A 20,313-nucleotide genomic window follows, 5' to 3' on the forward strand; every position below is an offset into this window, starting at 1 on the left:
CCTTGATCCAGCCAACCTGGGTTGACACTTAATCCAATGAGGATGTTGGGATTTTAGCTGGGCTCATCCTCCCCAATAGAGCATGGGACGGGTCTTGGGTCTAACATCTCATTTAGTCAGGCTTCGAGCCGGTTCTGTTTGAACGGTGCCATTTTCTGTGCCCTAAGCCCGGCCCACTAGCAGCTTGACCAAGTCCAAGAGGAAACAAAATTCAAAGAACTACTCATCCAATGATCGTCTGCCACGTTATCTGTATTACCATAATTAACCTTCACCAGCGAGGAACCGAACCCCTTGACCGCCAGCTTCTTTAGTTTGAGGCCACGCCCGCCCTTCCAACCCTCAAGCTTTCTTCTTATCCCTCCTTCCCCCCCTAGTAAGATTTCAAGAAACCTAGACAAAACTATGTCCGCGTTCCCTCCCCTCCACCACCTTCTCCTCCGCCCACGCCTCCCCCTCTCCCTCCGCCCCTCCGCCGCCGTCCCCATCCGCCGGCTCCGCCTCCTCCCTCTCTCCTCCTCCACCGCCACCCAAGGTGAGCTCTCCACACTCTCATCTCCGCGTTCCCGTCACTCTTCCCTTCAATCTCCCTCAGTCCCCGACTCTTTCCGATCCTCTCTCCAGACAACGCCGATGAGGTCGCAGAGCCACCCCCGCCGGTCACGGGAACAAAAATGTCGGTTATCGACGTCAATCCCCCGAGGGGTACGAGGGATTTCCCTCCGGAGGACATGCGGCTCCGTAACTGGCTCTTCCAGAACTTTCGAGAGGTAATGAGGTTAAGTGCTAGCTGTTAATGGCTGTTCTTGGGGTTTTGCACATCAGTTGTTTGGTTGCTGGATGGTTCCACTTTCTTGTTAGGTGTCTCGGCTTCTCTCGTTCGAGGAGGTCGACTTCCCGGTTCTTGAGTCAGAGGCTCTATTTATCAGGAAGGCTGGTGAGGAAATCACGCAGCAAGTAAGTAGATGCTGCCTCTTTGATGTATATTCTTGCCTTTTAGGTATGAAGATTTGGTTTTTGATGTGGTTCTTGGCAAGAGATTGCAAGCTCATAAGAATTTTATAAAACCACAAAGTTATGGAGGAGTACAGAGAAGATACTAATACATTTTGCCCTCAATGAGAAGTAAAGAAATCAGCACAAGATGCGCTAATAGCAACACATACCAAAAAAAAATTATTCCTTTTACAAAAATAAATGTTGTATTGTTTGAAGATATTTTCTGAATCGATAAATCTAATTTCACTGCAGTGGAATTGACAAGAAAGCCTGGTTGAAAAATCATTGTTGGGGAGTATTCCGAACTTTGAAGAATTGTATTCTTGAGTTAGCGTATTTTTTTCTCGTTACTTTGTTCCATGTTTTCTGTCTTATGGTCATGGTTGTGCATGAAAAGGTTTGTTCGAAATCTTTCATAAGAATTAAGTGGGTTACTCATTACTCTTTTTATTGCCAGCTGTACAATTTTGAGGACAAAGGGGGTCGTCGTGTTGTTTTGAGGCCTGAGATCACTCCTTCTTTGGCACGTCTCGTGATAAAGCAGGGGTATCATTCTCAAAAATTCTCCTTTTCTTTTCTTTTTCCAAAAAATATCATTTTGAACTTAGAACATATGGACCTGTTTGTCTCTGTTTTATGCAATTACTCTTCCATTTCAACCTTAGATAAGCTTCGGAAGTGCAATTTATTATGTCAAGAAACTTGTATAGGTACATGATGGACTTCTAAAACTAGCTTGACTTTGATCTTTAATTTTTTTTCCTGTCTAGAAAATCTGTCTCCTTTCCATTGAGATGGTTTGCTATAGGGCAGTGTTGGCGATATGAACGGATGACAAGAGGAAGGCGCCGTGAACATTATCAATGGAATATGGATATAATTGGTGTTTCTAAAGTTCGGGTATGTTACACGTGATTTTCGTTTCACTAGATGAGGATCTTATGGTTCTATGGCATACACGCAAATAGAAACTTCATGCGGGTATTCATGCATTTTCTCGTATTTAGAAGAGTATACATTCAAAAAATTATTTAAAAAAAATAAAATTCAGCTGGAATTTGCTAAGTATTTTATGATTTAGTTGGATTGACAAGTCAAAAAAAGATTGAAGCCACATTGTCAATTTTCTTCTTTAAGATCATGACTCGGTTAAGTTGAAATATTAGGTGATCATTTTAGTAATTCTATTCTCCATTCTATTCTCTTTATTTATTGCTAAAGAGACAAACTGAGACGGATAATCAATTCATTCAAATGACACAAGCTTACTAATTTGCCAAGTCAAACTTCTTTAATACTCCCACACCAAAAGAATTTTAGAACAAACAGGAAAAAACTATAAAATCAGGAAAACTGATCATAGATTTCTTGTCTTGCAAATAAAGGGAACTATGCTGCAAAGATTAAAAGAGATGATGCCCAATCAGCTGCTGTTTTCTTCATGGCTTCCCCGAGGAGAAGCATGGAGTAAAGATATTCACTAAAGCGCTACTTTTTTGAATGCTTCTATTGGGTTCTCTGGCTCGAAACAAACCAGGGGTTCTTATAATATTGTTGCCATGCAAAAGATGGATTGTTAATTACGATCTGTAGTAGAGAGTTATGCTTGCAGTACTGCTGGTATGGATCCAGTTTTAGGCAATTGAGTGGCACTGTGGTGTTCTAGAAACAACTATCAGTTTTTGGGGTTCATGTCTGGGAGGCTTTTCTCCTTTTCTTCTTGCTTCAAACTCGTTCTCCTTGCCATATGTCGACTATGTATAGAATAAAAATCCTTTTGAGGTTCTGGTGGTGTGTACCGTGGCTTGGTTTTCTTTTTGTGTGATGTGGTTTTGTCTTGACTGTTAGGCAAAAAATTATATTGTAGAAATGCTCTCCTGATGCTATATTGTCTTAGGCAACAAGAAATTTTTACTTCCATTTCCTTTATATACCTAATATGTTATTCCTGTTCTTATTTCCAACTGCAAGTAGGCTACCACTATCTTGACTTAAAATGGCATTGTGAAACGTCAACTGAGAGGATTGATAATAAGTTTGATGGTACAGTAGTGGTCTAAATCAAGATTTTAAGTTTTGGCTAAGACCGAACTGCAACCGCCTCCAGTTTTGGGTTTTGGTCAGTTTTGGCGGTTTCCACCACTTTCAACCAAAACTGACTAAAACTCGTTATCAATGTTTTTTACTTTGAAGACTTTTTTGGTATTTACAATTATCCTAGGGTCACTTCTTTACTTATTTCAGTACATAGGTATTGTAATATTAATTTTCTATGGTTTTCCTTTATTTTTCTGGAGTTTTCAGAGGAGATAGATAGTGAATTTAAGTACATAACAGGACGTAGTCTTTGAAAAGGTCTTTATTGAAGCACATATTGAGAACTAATGCAAATAACTAAGTACAAACGTTTAAATAGATAACTTGTTTTTTTAATAAAACAAATGTAACATTATGTGACTACATGCATTTTATTAGTTAGCTGCTTAACCTTAAAAACATGAGAAATCAGTATACTTGCCAGTTGTACAAGAAAATGAAGAACTGAATGCACTCAGTCCTAAAAAGCTTTATAGTTGCTATATATAATGGATTTTCAAACACCTAAAGTTCAAGAATAAACAACATATATTTGTTCAAAGTAAAAAATACTTGTGTACTTCACTTACATGAGATATTAATTGCCAATTCCAAATTGTTGAAATTAAAGAACCTATGCAGCACAAAATACTTTAAAATGCTGAATTTTAAGTTTTCATAACTTTGTTTATTTTCTTCTCTTTTTGAATTTTTCTTGATTTTTTGACCGAAACTCCAAAACTTGGAGTGGAACTTCCAAGACCAATGAAACAGGAACTCCACATACCCAGCCGATATTGAAACCAAAGCCTAGTTTTCAGACCTTGGTCTAAATGTCTTTATTTTGTTTAGAAAGACTGCTGCAACAAAGTGCCCTATTTTGGTTAATGAACAAAAGATGGGTATCATGCAAAGTCGTCATGCATTTTTTTTCTCATTTTTTGGGGCAAGGGTTACAATGGATAATTTCATATTTGCTGCAATTATTTTATAATGTAACTTATTATCTAACATTTCAGTATTTGTACCACAGGCTGAGGCAGAACTTATTCATGCTATTGTCCTCTTATTTGAAAACTCCACATACCCAGCCGATATTGAAACCAAAGCCTAGTTTTCAGACCTTGGTCTAAATGTCTTTATTTTGTTTAGAAAGACTGCTGCAACAAAGTGCCCTATTTTGGTTAATGAACAAAAGATGGGTATCATGCAAAGTCGTCATGCATTTTTTTTCTCATTTTTTGGGGCAAGGGTTACAACGGATAATTTCATATTTGCTGCAATTATTTTATAATGTAACTTATTATCTAACATTTCAGTATTTGTACCACAGGCTGAGGCAGAACTTATTCATGCTATTGTCCTCTTATTTGAACGGCTTGGGGTCACATCGTTGGATGTGGGAATCAGAGTGTCTAGCCGAAAGGTTTACATTTGGATCCTCTCTCTCTCTCTCTCTCTCTCTCTCTCTCTCTCTCTTTCTTTCTCTCGCTCTCTCTTTGGGTAAGATTGGACAAGAAAAAACATTCTGAATAATTATTTTTCTACTATATATACTAAAATACCTTTACAATGTATGCTGCTTTATTTGGTTGGATAAAATCCAGACATGTTTCATGTCAAGGGTGGTAATTCCATTAAAAACAAAAGACAAGAAATTTGATGTAAGCAATCTTGATTTTAAGGTAACTGATTTTTTTGAGTTTCTCCTCTCGTCTCGGCACTTAGTTGGTACTTGGTAGCTTATATGTCCCATGTTCTGCTTCTGTCATATACTTTGATATTGTAATTGATAAAATTATGGGTGGTATGGTTCAACCTCTCTCCGAAAATAAGACATGAAGCATATGAGATCTGCTTATCACATCAATTATCTACATTTCATTGGAAGAACATAAATATGCATGCTGGCATATAGAACCACAACCCTTTTTTTGTGAGTTGGGGATTTTGTAATGTGTTTCTGTAATAAGTGTTACCATCTATATGAGCCTGTCTTTACTTAAATATATATACTAGTTATTTAGTTCAAACAATTTGAAGGATATGAATTTTTTAAATTCATAATGTGGCTCCATTAGCAAACCTAGACTTATATAAGATTTGGAATGATGGTATGAAAATAGATATAAACATATTAACTATAATTATGAGGAAATACTTTAGTTTATACTAAGTGCGGGCATAAATATCAAGGAGATCAAACTATAGAAACCATCATAGAAGCAAAGTCAAAGTTAGGGAGCTAATTAAAAAAATGTAAGCGTAGATTCTTAAATATAGAAACCATTATAGAAACCAGCAGGATCATAGGATTACAAGTTGGGCTAGGCCTATATTCATAATTATCCAGCAATAGCTTTGGAGTGGGCCGGCCTGAATACCATAGGGGCAAAAAAAAGACCTGTTGGGTATTTATGAATATAGGCCTAACCTAACCTATAATTTTATGTTGCATTGTTTATACTATCCCAATTTACGAATCCCATAGGATTTTCAGCCCAATTATCCAAACAGGCCCTAAGAACTGGATTGAGATATAATCTTTTCTCTATGAAATGTTGCATATGCTGATGCAATTACACAACAATATGTGTAACAGATCTTGAAAGATGCTTGAAAGGGAAAAAAAAATTGAAAAAAAATATGGACTCTCTGCATATCCAAAATGAACATGAATGTCAAAATTTGTAATAGTGATCCTGCACTAGATCAACATGATTTAATTAAGCTGGCGATCTGTCGGTCTACATATCGCTGGTATGCATGGGCACATATTTTAGATTTCTTTGTTAACTTTAGAACAGCAAAGCAATGGGAGGAAACAATCAGATAAAGTGCATTGCTTCAATCATTCAGCACAATGAATTTTCAAATGTTTCAAGAAAATGATAAATTCAATCAGCATTGATGCCCTATATGTTCCAAGAAACATTGGAACTAGTGAAAATTCTGAATCAGAACTCACCTTGCACATCTTAAAGACCTTCTTATAGTCAGAAATAACTTGGATGGGACGTGCTTCGTAAAGAAATTGTTTGATTCTTTGTTGTTATAATTGAGGAAAAAGGTAGGTTTGCCTTCATTGCTTGTTTTAATTCTATAGGAAATACTTTTTCAATGTAAAGTACGCAATGCTCCCCATGGCGTTTTGCCTTTGCTTTTTATTATTTGATTATGATGTGAACTATGAATGACTATAATAGTGGCATGTTACCATGTTAAAAGTTGTCTTTCACTCCTTTTACTCTGTTTCAATGTATTCATATGAATAATTAGTTTTGCACTCTTTTAATAATATTTGTAGTGAAGAATTTGTTGACTTCTAACTTGTGGGTGCAGTTATCTGTTCATGGTCTATTATGTTTTTGCTATTTCTGAGATGAAAATGCTTCTTCCTTACAGGTTCTGCAGGCAGTGCTGCAAATGTATTCTATACCAGAACATTTGTTCATGGAAGTTTGTGTCATTGTTGACAAGGTCAGTTCACATCCAACTTTAATTATTCGTACGCATTTGCCTTTACAGTCTGCAATGAGTTGGATTTGGAGTATTCAGTGCTCTATGTGATAGATGGTTTCGCCAATTATCACTATGACAGTGATGACAGGCTAAATGAATGATCAGTTTTTGTTAGTCGGCATCTTTTAGTTTTGGACAATAAACTTTTGCAGTCTTCTATGGCAGTTTATGTCATGTGTTAAGGCATTTTAGGAAAATTACTATATAAAGGAAAAGTAGGGGATTTTGCAGAAAAATGTTTACCTTATTTAATATTCACAAATCAGACCCATTTGTTGCTGCTGCTGTTCTAATTTGCAGAATCAGCCCATTGTGTCCTTTCTTGGACCATTGTGCTTATACTTTTAGATGAATGCACATGCTCATCTTAGTTGATGCACACAATTTAGTAATAAATGCACACATGCTGGTAATGGATGCATCGATAATACTGGTTTGTGCTTACAAGAAGTCATGAGATTGGGGGTATAATAATCCATTGAAGTTCAAAAAAAAAAAAAAAAAACTCGATCTGCAAATATGAAATACAGTGGTATTTTCTTGCAAAATCCCCAGAAAAAGAAGAGTTAGAGAAAGAGGAAAAACTTTGTGCTGCAGTCATAATTTAACCAGCAAGGTACACCTACCAATTACTATTAAAAGTAAATGAGAGGGGTTACAAGTGGTGAAAAATGATTATCCACTCAAGTTTTAAAATATGATTGACAAGGTCCAAAGGATTACCAGTCACAAGTTGTGAAAGAAATAGTAATTATGGCATACACCACAATCGTCTTCTTCATCAAGTATTCAAGGTAGAGCATCATACTCTTCATAAAGAATATTTTCCGGCAAATATGAAGTATCTGATCAAATAAAAGATGTACATATCTCATGGCCAACAAGATTTTCTACCTAGCCCTTAGAAAAACAGATCAAGAATCATATAAGGTCTCCTGTATTTGGTCTTGTAGCCCTTCCATGCTGCTTTTTAGGCTTTGCTGATTTATGTCAACAAAGGTGATATGGTTCAACAAGAGAGAACCTTTTCAGTTATTAGTGCTGTATCCTGAAATTAAAAGATACTTCATGTGCATCATGCAGATAATGATGTCCTTGAGCTTGTCTTAGATGTCTCAAATTCCTGGACGACCTCATGTTGTAAAGGGACTCTGGATGCACCATTTACATCATGAATAATGTTTGTAGGACAATTCTTCATTTTCTTAAATGCTCCCTTTGTTGCTATTGCATCTCTCCATCAATTGTGAAGTTCATCTTGATCAGCCTGCATTGGATCAAAGGGCTGTAACCAAGACGGCTTGTATTCTTTAACATAAACATATAACCTTTATGACCTTTAGTTTGTATTTTAAATATTCCGATAGAAATACTATCTTTCTCTTAAGCTTCAGCTGAAATTACTTCTAAACTATCAGTTTTTTTATAAATTTTCAATATGATAATCATATGAACTGCCTAATATTCTTGGCATCAACATATTTTTTATGCTCAAATCTGTAATGGAAATGTTTCTTGCATGCAGATTGTTGTCCAAACTTAGATATGCATGTCTCCTTGTTCCATGATCCATTTGATAACATTATTTTCATGTTTGTTTTAATGATGGTTAAATTTTGTTGTATGCAAGACAGTTGGGAAAAATTACTAGAGAAGAGGTTGAGAAAGAATTGATGATAGCTGGTGTATCGTTGGAAGCTGTCAAGGGAATAGTTGAAGTCCTATCCCTCAAGTCATTGTCCAAACTTGAAGGTTTGCTATTATAGAAGTTTCCAAGTCAATCGTACTTTCATAATTTACTTTTGCGAATAATTCCAGGTGTGGATGTCTGTTACCTTATCCCCAAACCTTTTCTTTTTTGATAAAGTGGTATGTACTTTCTTATGCAAACCATACTATGGATTCTACTCATCTTTGCCATTCTCCTTTATAGAGACAAATCTAGGTTTATCTTATATCTGTTTTTAAATCTACATAAACACAATTCTGTATCTTAAGTGATGTTTTAAAAAAAAACAACAAAGTTCTGCCGATAATCTTTATAATTGGTTTGTTTGTACAATGCATAATATTTTCTTGCTTAGGCAATTACTATGGAGAATAATCAAGCTAAACATGTTCCTCTTTCCCTTGGAGAAAAGTAGATCATGGAGTATCACACTAGGCAATTTGGTGGATGATTAGAGGAACAGATGCCATTACTGAGACATAACCAGCCTGAGAAGTAGTTGTGGTCAAATGGGTGAGGATTTACTAGCGGTAAGCATTCTAAAGTAGGGATTGATAACTTATGGTGTTGTATCTGTTCTTGTACTGCAAATTTCATACTGGTCCCCTGTTTAGTACCTTCTTTTTTGCTTCTACTCATAGTCCTATTCCCATTATATGCCTGGCTTTTAAGTTTGGGGATACACCAAGGATTAGTGGTACTTTTAATTGTCGAGATGATGTAATGCTAATTAATTTGGTAACGAAATCCGTTATGCTAAATTTGAACAATGAAGGTAGATACATGTTTATAAACTACTTGGTCATACAAAGAATCCTGAATGCTATTTTAGAGAGATTGTAAATGAAAAGGCATATGAGGCCAATAGCCAAGAGATATATCTGAGACATTTCTTCCTTAAAAGGAATACTAGAGAGACGGATGGAGAGTTATCCACTATTATAAGAGAAGGGTGAATATACCAATTTTGCGCTTTTGGATTTTTGCGTGATTGTTGCATGCTGGTGAAATATAAAGAAGAGTTACAAGAGACACAATATGACTGGTAATATTGGGTTACTTGGAAATTCCTGGTAGATGAGATGGATGTAGCATAATAAAAAGTTTGGTGGGCTTGTAGGAAATGTGAGAAATTTTACTTTAAGATGTCCAAATGTGTACAGAAAATGAGCTTAGGAGTCACTTATGATTAAGAATGTGATAAGTAACTGTTTCAGGTGTTAAGGTTATGTATAGCAAATAGTTGAAAGATCTCAATTGGATTTTGGGTTTCTTTCAGGTAAAGAGGTGGAAAGAGTTGAGGAAACCCAGCATTTAAAAGATTTAGGCAGCAGGCAGGTGGCCAGTGGGCCACCTAGCTTCTAGGTGCTACTGTGCTAAGTGGGAGCCTAGGTTTACTCAAGCACGAGTTCATAATGCAAAACATTAGGCAGGCACCTAGGTGGATAAGGGATTTGTTGTTTAAAATATCGGGAAGACCAGATGGAAGTTGTTGGAGAGGACTAAAAGGAAAAACTTTGTTTAACAGAGGATAAGCCTTAAAAAGTATATGATTGAAAAGGTGCAGAAACCTAGTTAGATATGATAAGGCATGAATAGTGGTGGTCCACAAGACATGATAAATTTTGTACGATTTTGTGTTTTTTTCTGAAAAAGGCCCAACCAGAATGAAAGATCCCTTTGAAGCAGCTAATCCCATGCATATTATATGCACATGGGGCGGCATAAATTGCATAGTATCATAAATGACTATTCTTGGTATAACTTATCTGCCGGAAGAGTTTATAAAATAAATAAAGACCCTTGGCATCATCTTCTATACTGAGATACACCATGAGACCAACAAGTTAATTTGAGATCTCGCTATCAATTTCTTGGTCTAGAAGTTATCCTTCTTGATGAAGTCGGTTAATTAGGACGAAGTTGGGTGCTGTTTTGTCCTCTTTATAGGCCACTAATGCTCTCTTCTTCCTTCTTTTCCCTTTTAAATCTCTAAATCTCTCCATCTTCTTCCTCTTTCCCCTCCTCTGTCTTATTGTTATCATTTCAATGATCTGCTGTTCTGATCTATGCATGATGTTAAGTCAGAATGTCCTATCATCGCCCAAGCTGCATCACCTTTACGAACCATCAATATGACCATGGAAATGGAGATTCGAACCAAAAGAATATCTTATTGACTTATTCTAGTGGGTTCCATCCCCAAGGATAGCCTGACAAGGTGCCCAATTATGTCAAGTCAAAATAATGATTTTGTGCCCCTGCAGTGTCCATCCTTGGTGTTAGTTATGATTGTGTCAGCTTTGCAACTTATTACATCCATTATTGTCCATCAAGGGATCCATTTGTCTACTAGTTTAATGGAGGGATATATGATTCAACGTTCTAAATTTTTTTACCATTTAATATTCATCATGTAAAGCTTCCTCCTATGAAACGAATAGGGTGGCAAGCATCAAAATCTTGCGTCTTCTATGATAAAAGCTAAAAATAATGATCTCTTTGTATGTATTTGCACTGAATCATATTTATACTAGTGAAGTATAAATTTGTAGAATTTCAATTTCCGATAATAATTTTAAATTGCGCTTATGTAGAGGTTCTGGGGTCTGATGGCGAAGCTGTGGCTGATTTAAAAAGGCTTTTTTCCCTTGCTGAACACTATGGTTATTCCAAATGGATTAATTTTGATGCATCAGTAGTCCGTGGACTTGCCTATTACACTGGGATAGTCTTTGAGGTTAGAATTGTCTTACTTTGTTAGCATCATATTGAACAAGTTTGATTACTATCATAACCAAATACTGACGGTAAGTTGAGACTTCATTGCAAAACCAGGAAACGGCATGACATTGTATGTTCTCCAAACTCGGAATACAAATGCAAGTTTTTGCAACAGCAGATGCATGAGGGCTTAACAACATCTTTAACTCTCTTTTTGGTGAACCTATGTTATAATGTCTGGCTATGACATCTTCGAACATGGATAAACTTGTAGATATTTTGAAACCAAGTTGATGAGAAGATATAGGTCTGACATTTGAGCATTAGAAATTTTTGATTGATTGATTGTCACCCCTAATTTGGCTAGATACCAAGGTTTCTCCTTTGACTTTCACAAATTTGCAAATAATCTTTGTTGTGTTTAATAGTTTTTAAACCTGGTGGCATCAATCTAGCTGAGGCATACAAAACAAATATAAGTAAAATGCATGACTATTCTTTCCTGTGCCATCTGTCTGCCGTCTCCTAATTGTTTGCACCCCCTCCTTTTTTTTTGCCAGGCATTTGATAGAGAAGGGAAGCTACGGGCAATTTGTGGTGGTGGAAGATATGACCGGTTACTCTCTACATTTGGAAGTGATGACATTCCAGCTTGTGGTTTTGGATTTGGAGATGCTGTTATAATGGAAGTATGAAAATCTCTAGTTTCTTTTGCTCCATTGATATTTCTGAGAAGTTGACAAGTAAAATGCTTGTCATGGGAGAAACGATCTTCTTTTGAGATGATTTGCCCTTTTTTTTTTTCAAAAGCAGTTTTGTTCATTAGAGTGGAGAATCCACTTCAATTAGTGCTATCTCCCACACTTGGGTTCTGTCAAGTTTTGAACTTTATCAATTTAGGGAATCTTGTTTTAGAAAAATCACTTAGCATTTTTTTTTTTTATTTTTACTTTTTATTTTTATTTTTCATGATTCTCCAATAATGACTTGTTGTGTACCTGAATTGTGGCAGCTGCTAAAGGAAAAAGGACTTGTGCCTGACCTAGCGCGCCAGGTAGAAGACATTGTATTCCCATTGGATGTGGAGCTTGAAGGACCAGCATCCAAGGTTGTGTCCTCTCTTAGAAGGAAAGGCCGCAGTGTTGACCTTATAGAAGATAAGCGACTTAAGTGGTGCTGCATTCTGCCAGAATCTAGTTATTTTTGTATCTTCTACATTCTATTCTTATTAATTTTGCTTGTGTTTTCATTCACAGGGTTTTTAAGCATGCTGAACGGATCAATGCTAGCAGGCTTGTCTTAGTTGGAAATTCTGAGTGGCAACGAGGTATGGTTCGTGTAAAGAACCTATCCACCAGAGAAGAATATGAAATCAAAATCGATGAATTATGCTGAGTGTCATGCTTTATTAATTTTGTTGTAATATCTCGCCGTCAGTTATTATTGAGGTTTTCCTGCTTATTCATTGTTGATCCAAATAACGAGATGCTGATAAGATAAGGTGGTTCATTTTTTCAATGGAAGAGATGTATGATTAATATTTTTCTATAATCGCATTATGAGTACTGATTATTTTTTCAAAAGATGGTCCCAGATTTTTCTAAGTCACACAGTGGCAATCAGAGTTCTGCATCTCATGGTGCTAACTGATCTTCTGTGTTACTATTTGTCTCCTATAGTAGTCCAATCAGGCTGCTTGATTTATTTTCAGTGGAGATTTGCTGGACCCATCACTGTAGCTTGAAACTTTCGTCAATAAATCTAGGTAAAATTATAGAGCAATTGTGCTAGTTTTCCTTGAAGACGGGGTCTCATATCCCTTCTTTTCTTCTGCTTCACTTGCATGGTTTCTGCATTACTTGAGCTCAAGACCTGGAGCTTGCTGGTGCTCTAGTACTGAGCTCTGGGTGCAAACTGGCATTTGCTTGTTCTAATTTCAAGTGATGCCATGTCTTTTGATTCTTCTAGCTCCCAATTTGCACAAAACCCCATCTATAAAGGGAAAAGTGGCCTGATCCTCAGCAAGCCAGCCGGAGAAAAATTTAAGATCAAGCCTGGTATCATGTGAGAAGAACAAGGAAAGATCATACTCAAGCTGAAGTTGCCAGAGATGGGCAACCAAAATCCTTCAGTTGCATACTTCCATGGAGATATGTGAGTTGCAATAAAGACTCAGTTTGAGCTAGTTTCAGATGAAAATTAGTATATCATGATGAGGACTCTGATTGGTAAGGCTTCTTGAGCTTGTTCCTGCATGAATTATATTTTGACTAGGATGTGGCACTTGCATTTCCTGGTTCAAATCATAATATTTTTACCCTGCTTCTCTGTATTTTTATAAAATATTTTATAAATAGACGGTGGTTAATAAGCATCTCTTATATGAGACAAAAAAATGCAAATTGAACTGCACCTTCCCACTATTCAAATCTGTACAGCCCTGGATTAGAGATTTGCTCAAAGTAGCTTATTACAAATTCTTGTGACACATTTTCTTAGGCTCATCTAGACTTCAACTGCTTAATTTTTGACAAAAAGAGATCTCTGCGAGAAATTCTGATGGAATTGAGAAGCAGACAAGCATTTTTAGATTTCTTGTTGGGTGCCAAGCCATGAAACCAGAACTAACAAGATGATACTTTAAGCCCTGTTTTGAAGAATAATCAGGAGCTGGTGATGAGTTTTTGTTTGTCTAGTGTGTTTGGACTTTGCACTCAGATATGATCTTATATGTCTATCCAGAGTAGAGTATGTAGCATCTTAATGACTGATTTCCTTGTTGAGTGCCAGGCTTTTGATTTTTGAAAGAGAGGAGGGATGGGGAACTGATGGTTCTGGCTCTTCAAAAAATGCTTGGCAGCAGTCGGCGAGCGGTCTTTTGATGCATTTCTTGTTGTTTGTCAAGGCAACTGAAATCCTTGGTACTCTGCATCTTTCTTATTACTTGGTAGTGAGGCCTCGTCCAGATTCTAGGATAGGTGTTTCATTTCATAACACCTTTGCCATGTAGAATGGATGAGACAGACAATGTAATTCAGTCAAAGGGCTAATATTATAACTAACTATATTAGTATGTGCGGTCTAAAAGAAACTCCGCAGAACTCAAGTCATTCGCCAGGCTAATTCGGACATACCTAACAATGAGGAGCACTCAATTATACTTTATCACTTGTCGGAATTGATCGGATCGCCATGGTCAAGCTATTTCTAGTGTATACTGCAGGGAACAACGATAAATGATAATGTGAGTGGGGATGCAAAGAAAGTGCCGATGTCAAAACATTAATTGAAGAGGAATAATGGATTAGGGATTAACTGGAAGTCAAGGAACAGCAACAACATTAGCAACTAGGAGTTCTCTCAAAAAACATTAACAATTAGGAGGCGGTTAGCAACCAATAACAACAATAACCAGGAGGAACCTAGGGATTAAGAAGGAAGCTTTTGGCTAGAAGAGATCCTGTATTAGTGAGGGATAATGGTTAGATGGGAGAAAAGATAAATATCAATACCACAGATTCTATAAAGTTGAAATAAATATTTATTGAGCCAATAGCTTGTAACATCCTTGAGGTTATTGATCATAAGGATACCTTTTCTTCGCATGAATTGTTTTTATATGTAAATGACGACATTAGTACATTAGATGGGAGAAGAGAAGATCAAATATCAACACCTCTGATTCTGTCAAGGTTAAGATAGATATTTATCGAGCCAATGACTCGTAACATCCTTGAGGTTATCGAGAAGGATACCTCTTCTTTGACATCAGTTGTTTTTTGATATGTAAATGACGATATTGGCACAGGCTTGCATGGCTTAATAAAATCTATCCAACATGACCAACATAGAATTGCTTATGAACCTCCTCCACTTGATCTTATAGGTATAATATTTATCTAAATAAACCTCATGCATTCTGGAACCGGGAAAGTACGCATGCGAGAGGCCAACTTTGTAACGTCATATCTTCAAGTGGGTCCAAACCAAAATGTTTCTGCATATAATACCACGAGTCATAAAAACTGACATTGTAGAGGAAATTTCGAGATACATGCATGTAGCTGGAATTGATTACAGATTATTATAGCAACATCACACCAGACAAGAAATTTATTGCCCTTGTACTTTACCGGTCCTACCAAGCATAGCTTTCCATTTAGGCATGGATCTTGTGCACGTTCCAGTATTATTGACCCACCACAACCCTACATTAACACAAGGAGAGGAGATCTACAACACTACAAAGTACATAGACATTCCTTCTCTGAGCCAGTAGGTCTCTCGCAAATAAAGCACTCTGAGGTCACATATTTTCCTTCTTTGCACCCCCTCAGCTGGGGACGAAGGTACCCACATAGCCAAATCCCGCAATGAAGAATGCTGAAGCTTGAAGGAACAAGTAGATGTAAAAGTGGTCATGACCAAATGTATAGTCATAGATTGCACAGTAGAGGAGGAATGAGCCCATGAATATCTCCAACAGATGGATCCTGGTATATTTAAAAAAAAATAAAAAAAAATCCAATAACTGCTCTGAGCTACTAAATCTGTATGTAGTTGCTAGATTAATTGTGTATAACCAGTGATAGCAATTGCAATGTTCAGGCAGTTTGTATGTCAATCACTCCATAGCGTACCTGTCACCAATTTGAGGGCGCTTCTTGGTCTTGCTCTTAGTAGTGTTAGCCTTCTGTTTCAGGGCACTTCCTAGCTTGTCCGTGACAACCCATTCGTTGACACGGTTCGCCTCCAAAAGCCCTATAATTGTAGCCTTAGCTCGGTGCATGGACATCACATTCTCAAAAAGGATCCAAAAGATAAGCAAGTGTATGGACCTGTAATGAACAAAAAAATAATCTCTGCGATGATAACCATGTAATAACTAGTTTAAGAAATGATAAATTAACCATATGTTTAGATAATTTTCTTGTTTGGTTAAGATGCAGCAACAAAATACTACCATTAATTAACACTTAATCATTCGTATACTGAATAAATTATACTACATCTTTTGTGACCTTTAAAAGTAACAATATATTGAATCAGTCCCTGAAGAGAATCCAGGCATGCATTTAGCTGTTTCAGCTAGTCTGTTCCCCCCCAAAAGAACATATTTATGATATGCAGTAATTTGACATGCCTTGGAGTGCTTATAGCATTGAGGATGGTGATGGTGGCTGGAATATAAACAGCAACAAACTTTGGAAGAGGGATATCTTGAACCAACACGCAGGCGGGGATAACAACACAGTAGAAGAAGAAGGTGACGAAGTGTGCCACTATTTTCCTCACGAAGAAGAAAGCATATAAGACATGAAACTTCTTCCATATGGATACCCTCTGCACAAGTGAGATATGGATCTAATAATGTATATTATCTGTAAAACGAGCAAGTAAAAATTGCATGATCTAGTAAAAATTAGATCAGCAGACCTAGCGCCATTGCTGCGTCAAGTCATAATTTCAGGTTCATCGACTTACCTCGCAATTCGCTATCTCCTTGAACATCTTCCGGAACAAATTGGCAGGACCACATGACCATCTATGTTGCTGATATCTGTATGCTTTGAACGTGCTCGGTAGCTCATTCTTCACCTACGAAATAGTTAATTTTTGGTATTCGCATTTTGTTCAGCTAGAAGATAAAAGAGTCAAGAATTCATTGTGATATCCATATGTTAATTATGGAGTGCTTACTGATAGGTCCCCAATAAAGACGAACTTCCATCCTCGAAGACTAGCTCTGACAGCCAGATCCATGTCTTCCACAGTTGTTCGATCTTTCCATCCGCCAGCATCATGAAGAGCCTGAATCCTCCAGACTCCAGCAGTCCCTGCATATGGAATTCCAAACATTAGATCTGCATGGGTTTGAAGAGCATCCATGCATGCATGATCCGATCGATGTCTACAAATTAAAGCTTACCGTTGAACCCGAAAAAGGAACACGTAGAACTGCCCACTTCTTGCTCCACGCCGAAATGGTAATCTAGCGACATTTCTTGGAGTCGGGTAAGGAGACACTCATCCGCATTCACTGCACCAAATTTTATCAATTTGAACGTCATGGAATTTGCTAGTCTTGGAATTAGCATGACAACGCTAGCTAGTCATCTCTTCTGTTCACAATACGTGTGATGGTAGGGAGGTCTTGCTTTTCAAGAAGTACAACTAAAGTTTGCACCACTGAAAATAAATGCTAGCTTCAAACGAACTTTTTATGTAAGAAACCCACCAAATCTCCATCGAGCTTGAACCAGTGCAAGATCATCATTGCTCAGGAGATACGGTATCGTCCTCATCAAGTAGTCTGGTTCGGGCTGGAAATCGGCATCAAATATCACCACGAATTGACAGTCTCTCACATAACTCTTGCTCAGGCCTTCCCGTAGAGCACCAGCCTTGTAGCCATTTCTGTTGTGTCTGTTCTCGTACTTGATATTCACTCCCTTGCTCGCCCATCGCTGGCACTCCAACTCCACGAGATCCTGCATGCAGTCACAAAAAAGATGAGGGAAACTTTCGCATGCAGCCACATCTTAGTCTACACCGATATATAGGAGGAACAATTCCCCAGTTAGATCTGGTATACCCTTGTGACAGGGTCCGTAGAATCGTCAAGCACTTGAACTACGAGTTTATCCGACGGCCAATGCATCCCACACACCGCACTGATCGATAGCTTGTATACCTGCAATAGAAAATGAGGCACCGAGATCATTTATTTGACCAGCACTAATTCTAATGGAAGCTTATGCCAAAATAACCTTGCGTGAATACTTTTTCCAAGGAGTTTTTTCTTCAGAAAGCTCTTTATTTATTTGTTTGTCCTGTATATATTTCTCTTATAATAAAAGCGACAACAAATGCTTTGACACCAACAAAAGAACTTTGCCACCGCCCCCGTAAAGGGGGTCATGCTGTGGGACAACTGTCCTCGAACATCCAAGTGTTTGATATTGCCAAGGTGTCATGTGCACTTAGATGGGCATGGCATGCAGCATGATGATGCCATGCATCGTGTTTGCATCATGGTTACATATAACCTACATGCATGTAGCACACTTCGGAGGAATTTGTTAATAGCATAAAAGCCATAACATTGATTTTTTTTTTTAATAAGTATTTGAGTACCCCACATCTTGCATTTCGGCATCAGAGAGTATAGCGAGCTTCAGAGATCAAAGAAATGAGGTATGCATGAACAATTGGTAGTTTTTTCACATGATTTTCACTATGGATACCTCTGGCGAAACATTTATTGCAATATATTTAAGCTCGACCAAAATCATTAGGCCCCTAATCAGATCTAAACCTTCCCCTGAGTAGATTGAGGAATATATGGTTGAGTGCACAAGAAAAAATGGCCAATTTAATGGAAATGAAATTAAAATTTTTATTTTTTTAAGAAAAAAAGATATGGGAAATGAATTGAAAATGGCCTATCCAAATTTTTCGTTCTTCATAAGAAAAACATGCATGTCAACATAATTACCCATGGATTTACCATGTCGAAATAGTAAAATGCTAAATGATTAAGAAAATGATTTCTTTATATATGGACATTAAGAAATTAATATCATCCAACACCAAAGCTCAAATTCCCGGAGAAACTATTACAAATATGAGTTAGAATATACTGACATCATTTTTTTTTATTTCTCCCTAAAAATGTCTTGTCTAATAATTATAGACATAATTAAATAGCAATAATGTCAATTTTTGTGCAAGCTGATTAGCAATTCGTCTAAGACATACCTCTTTCTCATTGTACATGGGGATCTGAACCAAAACCATCGGATAATTCTTGGTGGCCTCAAGTTCTCGCCGGACGGCGTCTAGTTTGTACTTGGTGTACCTCTTCTTCCTCAAGAGCTTCACGGACAGGATCACGATCGCCATGTAAACTCTTTCCAGGAACAGCATCACAGACATCGACCCGCACAGGATCAGAGCGATCTGCAGGAATGGCAGAACCAATGGCTTACGGATTTGCCTCCACGCCAGCATGATGTCGTCGGCGATCCCATTGGAAGCACCAATGTCAGGCTCGGGCTCTTTGAAGATAAGGTCTCTCATGGCGATCGACCTGCAATTACGTGCCTGAGAGAGGCTGTCAGTGGGTGAACGGTGAACCCCCACCGGAATTGAGAGGTGTTGGGTTCTCGAGAGGTACACACAAACCTAGGCTTGGCCGGGCGCATCCTTATATAAGCCGTGGTATGGACGGTGAAAAGAGATAGCGTGATGTGGAAGGGTGTGGTGGCGAAAGAGAGAGAAAAGTTGGTGGCACCCAGGGACACGGGTTGCATGCAGGTTTAAAGGAAGCACTAGGAAACAGGCTTCTCCAGAGGTTGGACGTACTCGTTTCAGAGAACCGACTCACTTATGTAAGACACTTGCTCTTTTCGAACTTGTTCTTAAAAGATACACCAGCTTTATTTACCAAAAAAAAGATGTACCACCTTTTCTACTAGAGAGATTCACTCTCGGAAGCAAGATAAGTCTCTTTATTGGTAACGACGAGGAATGCGTTGTACTATTTATGAGAATAAAAATAGATGGCAAGCTCTGGGTGCTGTGGTTAGGTTATGAAGACGGTAAACTTGTCCTTTGCATTGCTACTTCAAAGCAATACAACTCGCTATATGGATCTATCTGCAGTATGTTGAGTACAGCTCACAGGGCGTAAGATGTGAACAAAAGAAATCTGAGGTCACTTGCCTTTTGTTCTACAGATCGCAACAAAAGCTGGTTTCTTCTTTTGAAAGCTGGTGGATGATTTTTGACATGCAAACTCAAAAGTTTTTTTTTTAAAAAAAAAAATTAAATTGTACAATGTGATTTCAGTAGAGCACCTCATACGAGGCATACGAAGTCACCTGATAATTACGTATTGATATTGTAGTATGCATAATTATCATATGTTTCACCTATTTGGGATCGGTATTATAAATCCTTGCTAGTGTTTCTATTAAGGGTTACTTTTAAAAGTTATTGCGAGTTATTTACTGCTCTCTGTGATGTATTGCTTTTTGATTTTTTTGGCTGTATTCATACACATTATGTATGAGACTTCCGTTTTTGGCACAAAAAAAAAAAAATTATTGCGAGTTCTCTTAATATCTCTTTTTGCATAACTTGCATCTATGTTAACTTAGGTTCTCTTTAACTTTTTGGATTTATTGATGAAGACCTAAATACCTCTCTCATTGCAGGCCTCTTAATTAGATTTAATCCGTACCATCTAAATCTGTTCT

General features: G+C 37.5%; 2 protein-coding genes across 6 annotated transcripts; one reads left to right on the forward strand and one right to left on the reverse strand.

Moving 5' to 3' along the window:
* The first annotated feature begins 279 nt into the window (after window positions 1-279).
* Window positions 280-14,557, forward strand: LOC103714884 (histidine--tRNA ligase, chloroplastic/mitochondrial-like). Of its 5 annotated transcripts, none has more exons than XM_088712208.2 (13): window positions 280-535; window positions 625-770; window positions 862-957; window positions 1,252-1,545; window positions 1,770-1,899; window positions 4,409-4,501; window positions 6,481-6,555; window positions 8,232-8,349; window positions 10,924-11,066; window positions 11,611-11,739; window positions 12,063-12,223; window positions 12,307-12,377; window positions 13,841-14,557. In XM_088712208.2, the coding sequence occupies exons 2-13, from the start codon at window positions 634-636 to the stop codon at window positions 13,846-13,848; spliced, it is 1,455 nt and encodes a 484-aa protein (XP_088568334.1). In that variant the 5' UTR covers window positions 280-535; window positions 625-633; the 3' UTR covers window positions 13,849-14,557. The 5 variants fall into 5 exon arrangements, with proteins under 5 accessions (XP_088568334.1, XP_089783871.1, XP_038970863.1 ...); XM_089927745.1 differs by lacking the exon at window positions 13,841-14,557 and adding an exon at window positions 12,730-13,827; XM_039114935.3 differs by lacking the exon at window positions 13,841-14,557 and having other exon boundaries at window positions 12,307-12,633.
* Window positions 14,558-15,066: 509 nt separating this feature from the next.
* LOC103714886 (glucomannan 4-beta-mannosyltransferase 1-like) lies at window positions 15,067-19,237 on the reverse strand. The gene is made up of 9 exons (XM_008802330.5): window positions 18,812-19,237; window positions 17,646-17,744; window positions 17,289-17,541; window positions 16,980-17,090; window positions 16,751-16,887; window positions 16,535-16,648; window positions 16,194-16,393; window positions 15,691-15,888; window positions 15,067-15,543 (listed from the first exon to the last, which is right to left on the reverse strand). The coding sequence occupies exons 1-9, from the start codon at window positions 19,130-19,132 to the stop codon at window positions 15,384-15,386; spliced, it is 1,593 nt and encodes a 530-aa protein (XP_008800552.1). The 5' UTR covers window positions 19,133-19,237; the 3' UTR covers window positions 15,067-15,383.
* Between the last annotated feature and the right edge of the window lie 1,076 nt (window positions 19,238-20,313).

The sequence above is a fragment of the Phoenix dactylifera genome, chromosome 16, assembly GCF_051530095.1.
Source record: "Phoenix dactylifera cultivar Ajwa chromosome 16, Ajwa_hap1_PhDact_Kaust_v1.1, whole genome shotgun sequence".
In the NCBI taxonomy this organism is placed as follows: Eukaryota; Viridiplantae; Streptophyta; class Magnoliopsida; order Arecales; family Arecaceae; genus Phoenix; species Phoenix dactylifera.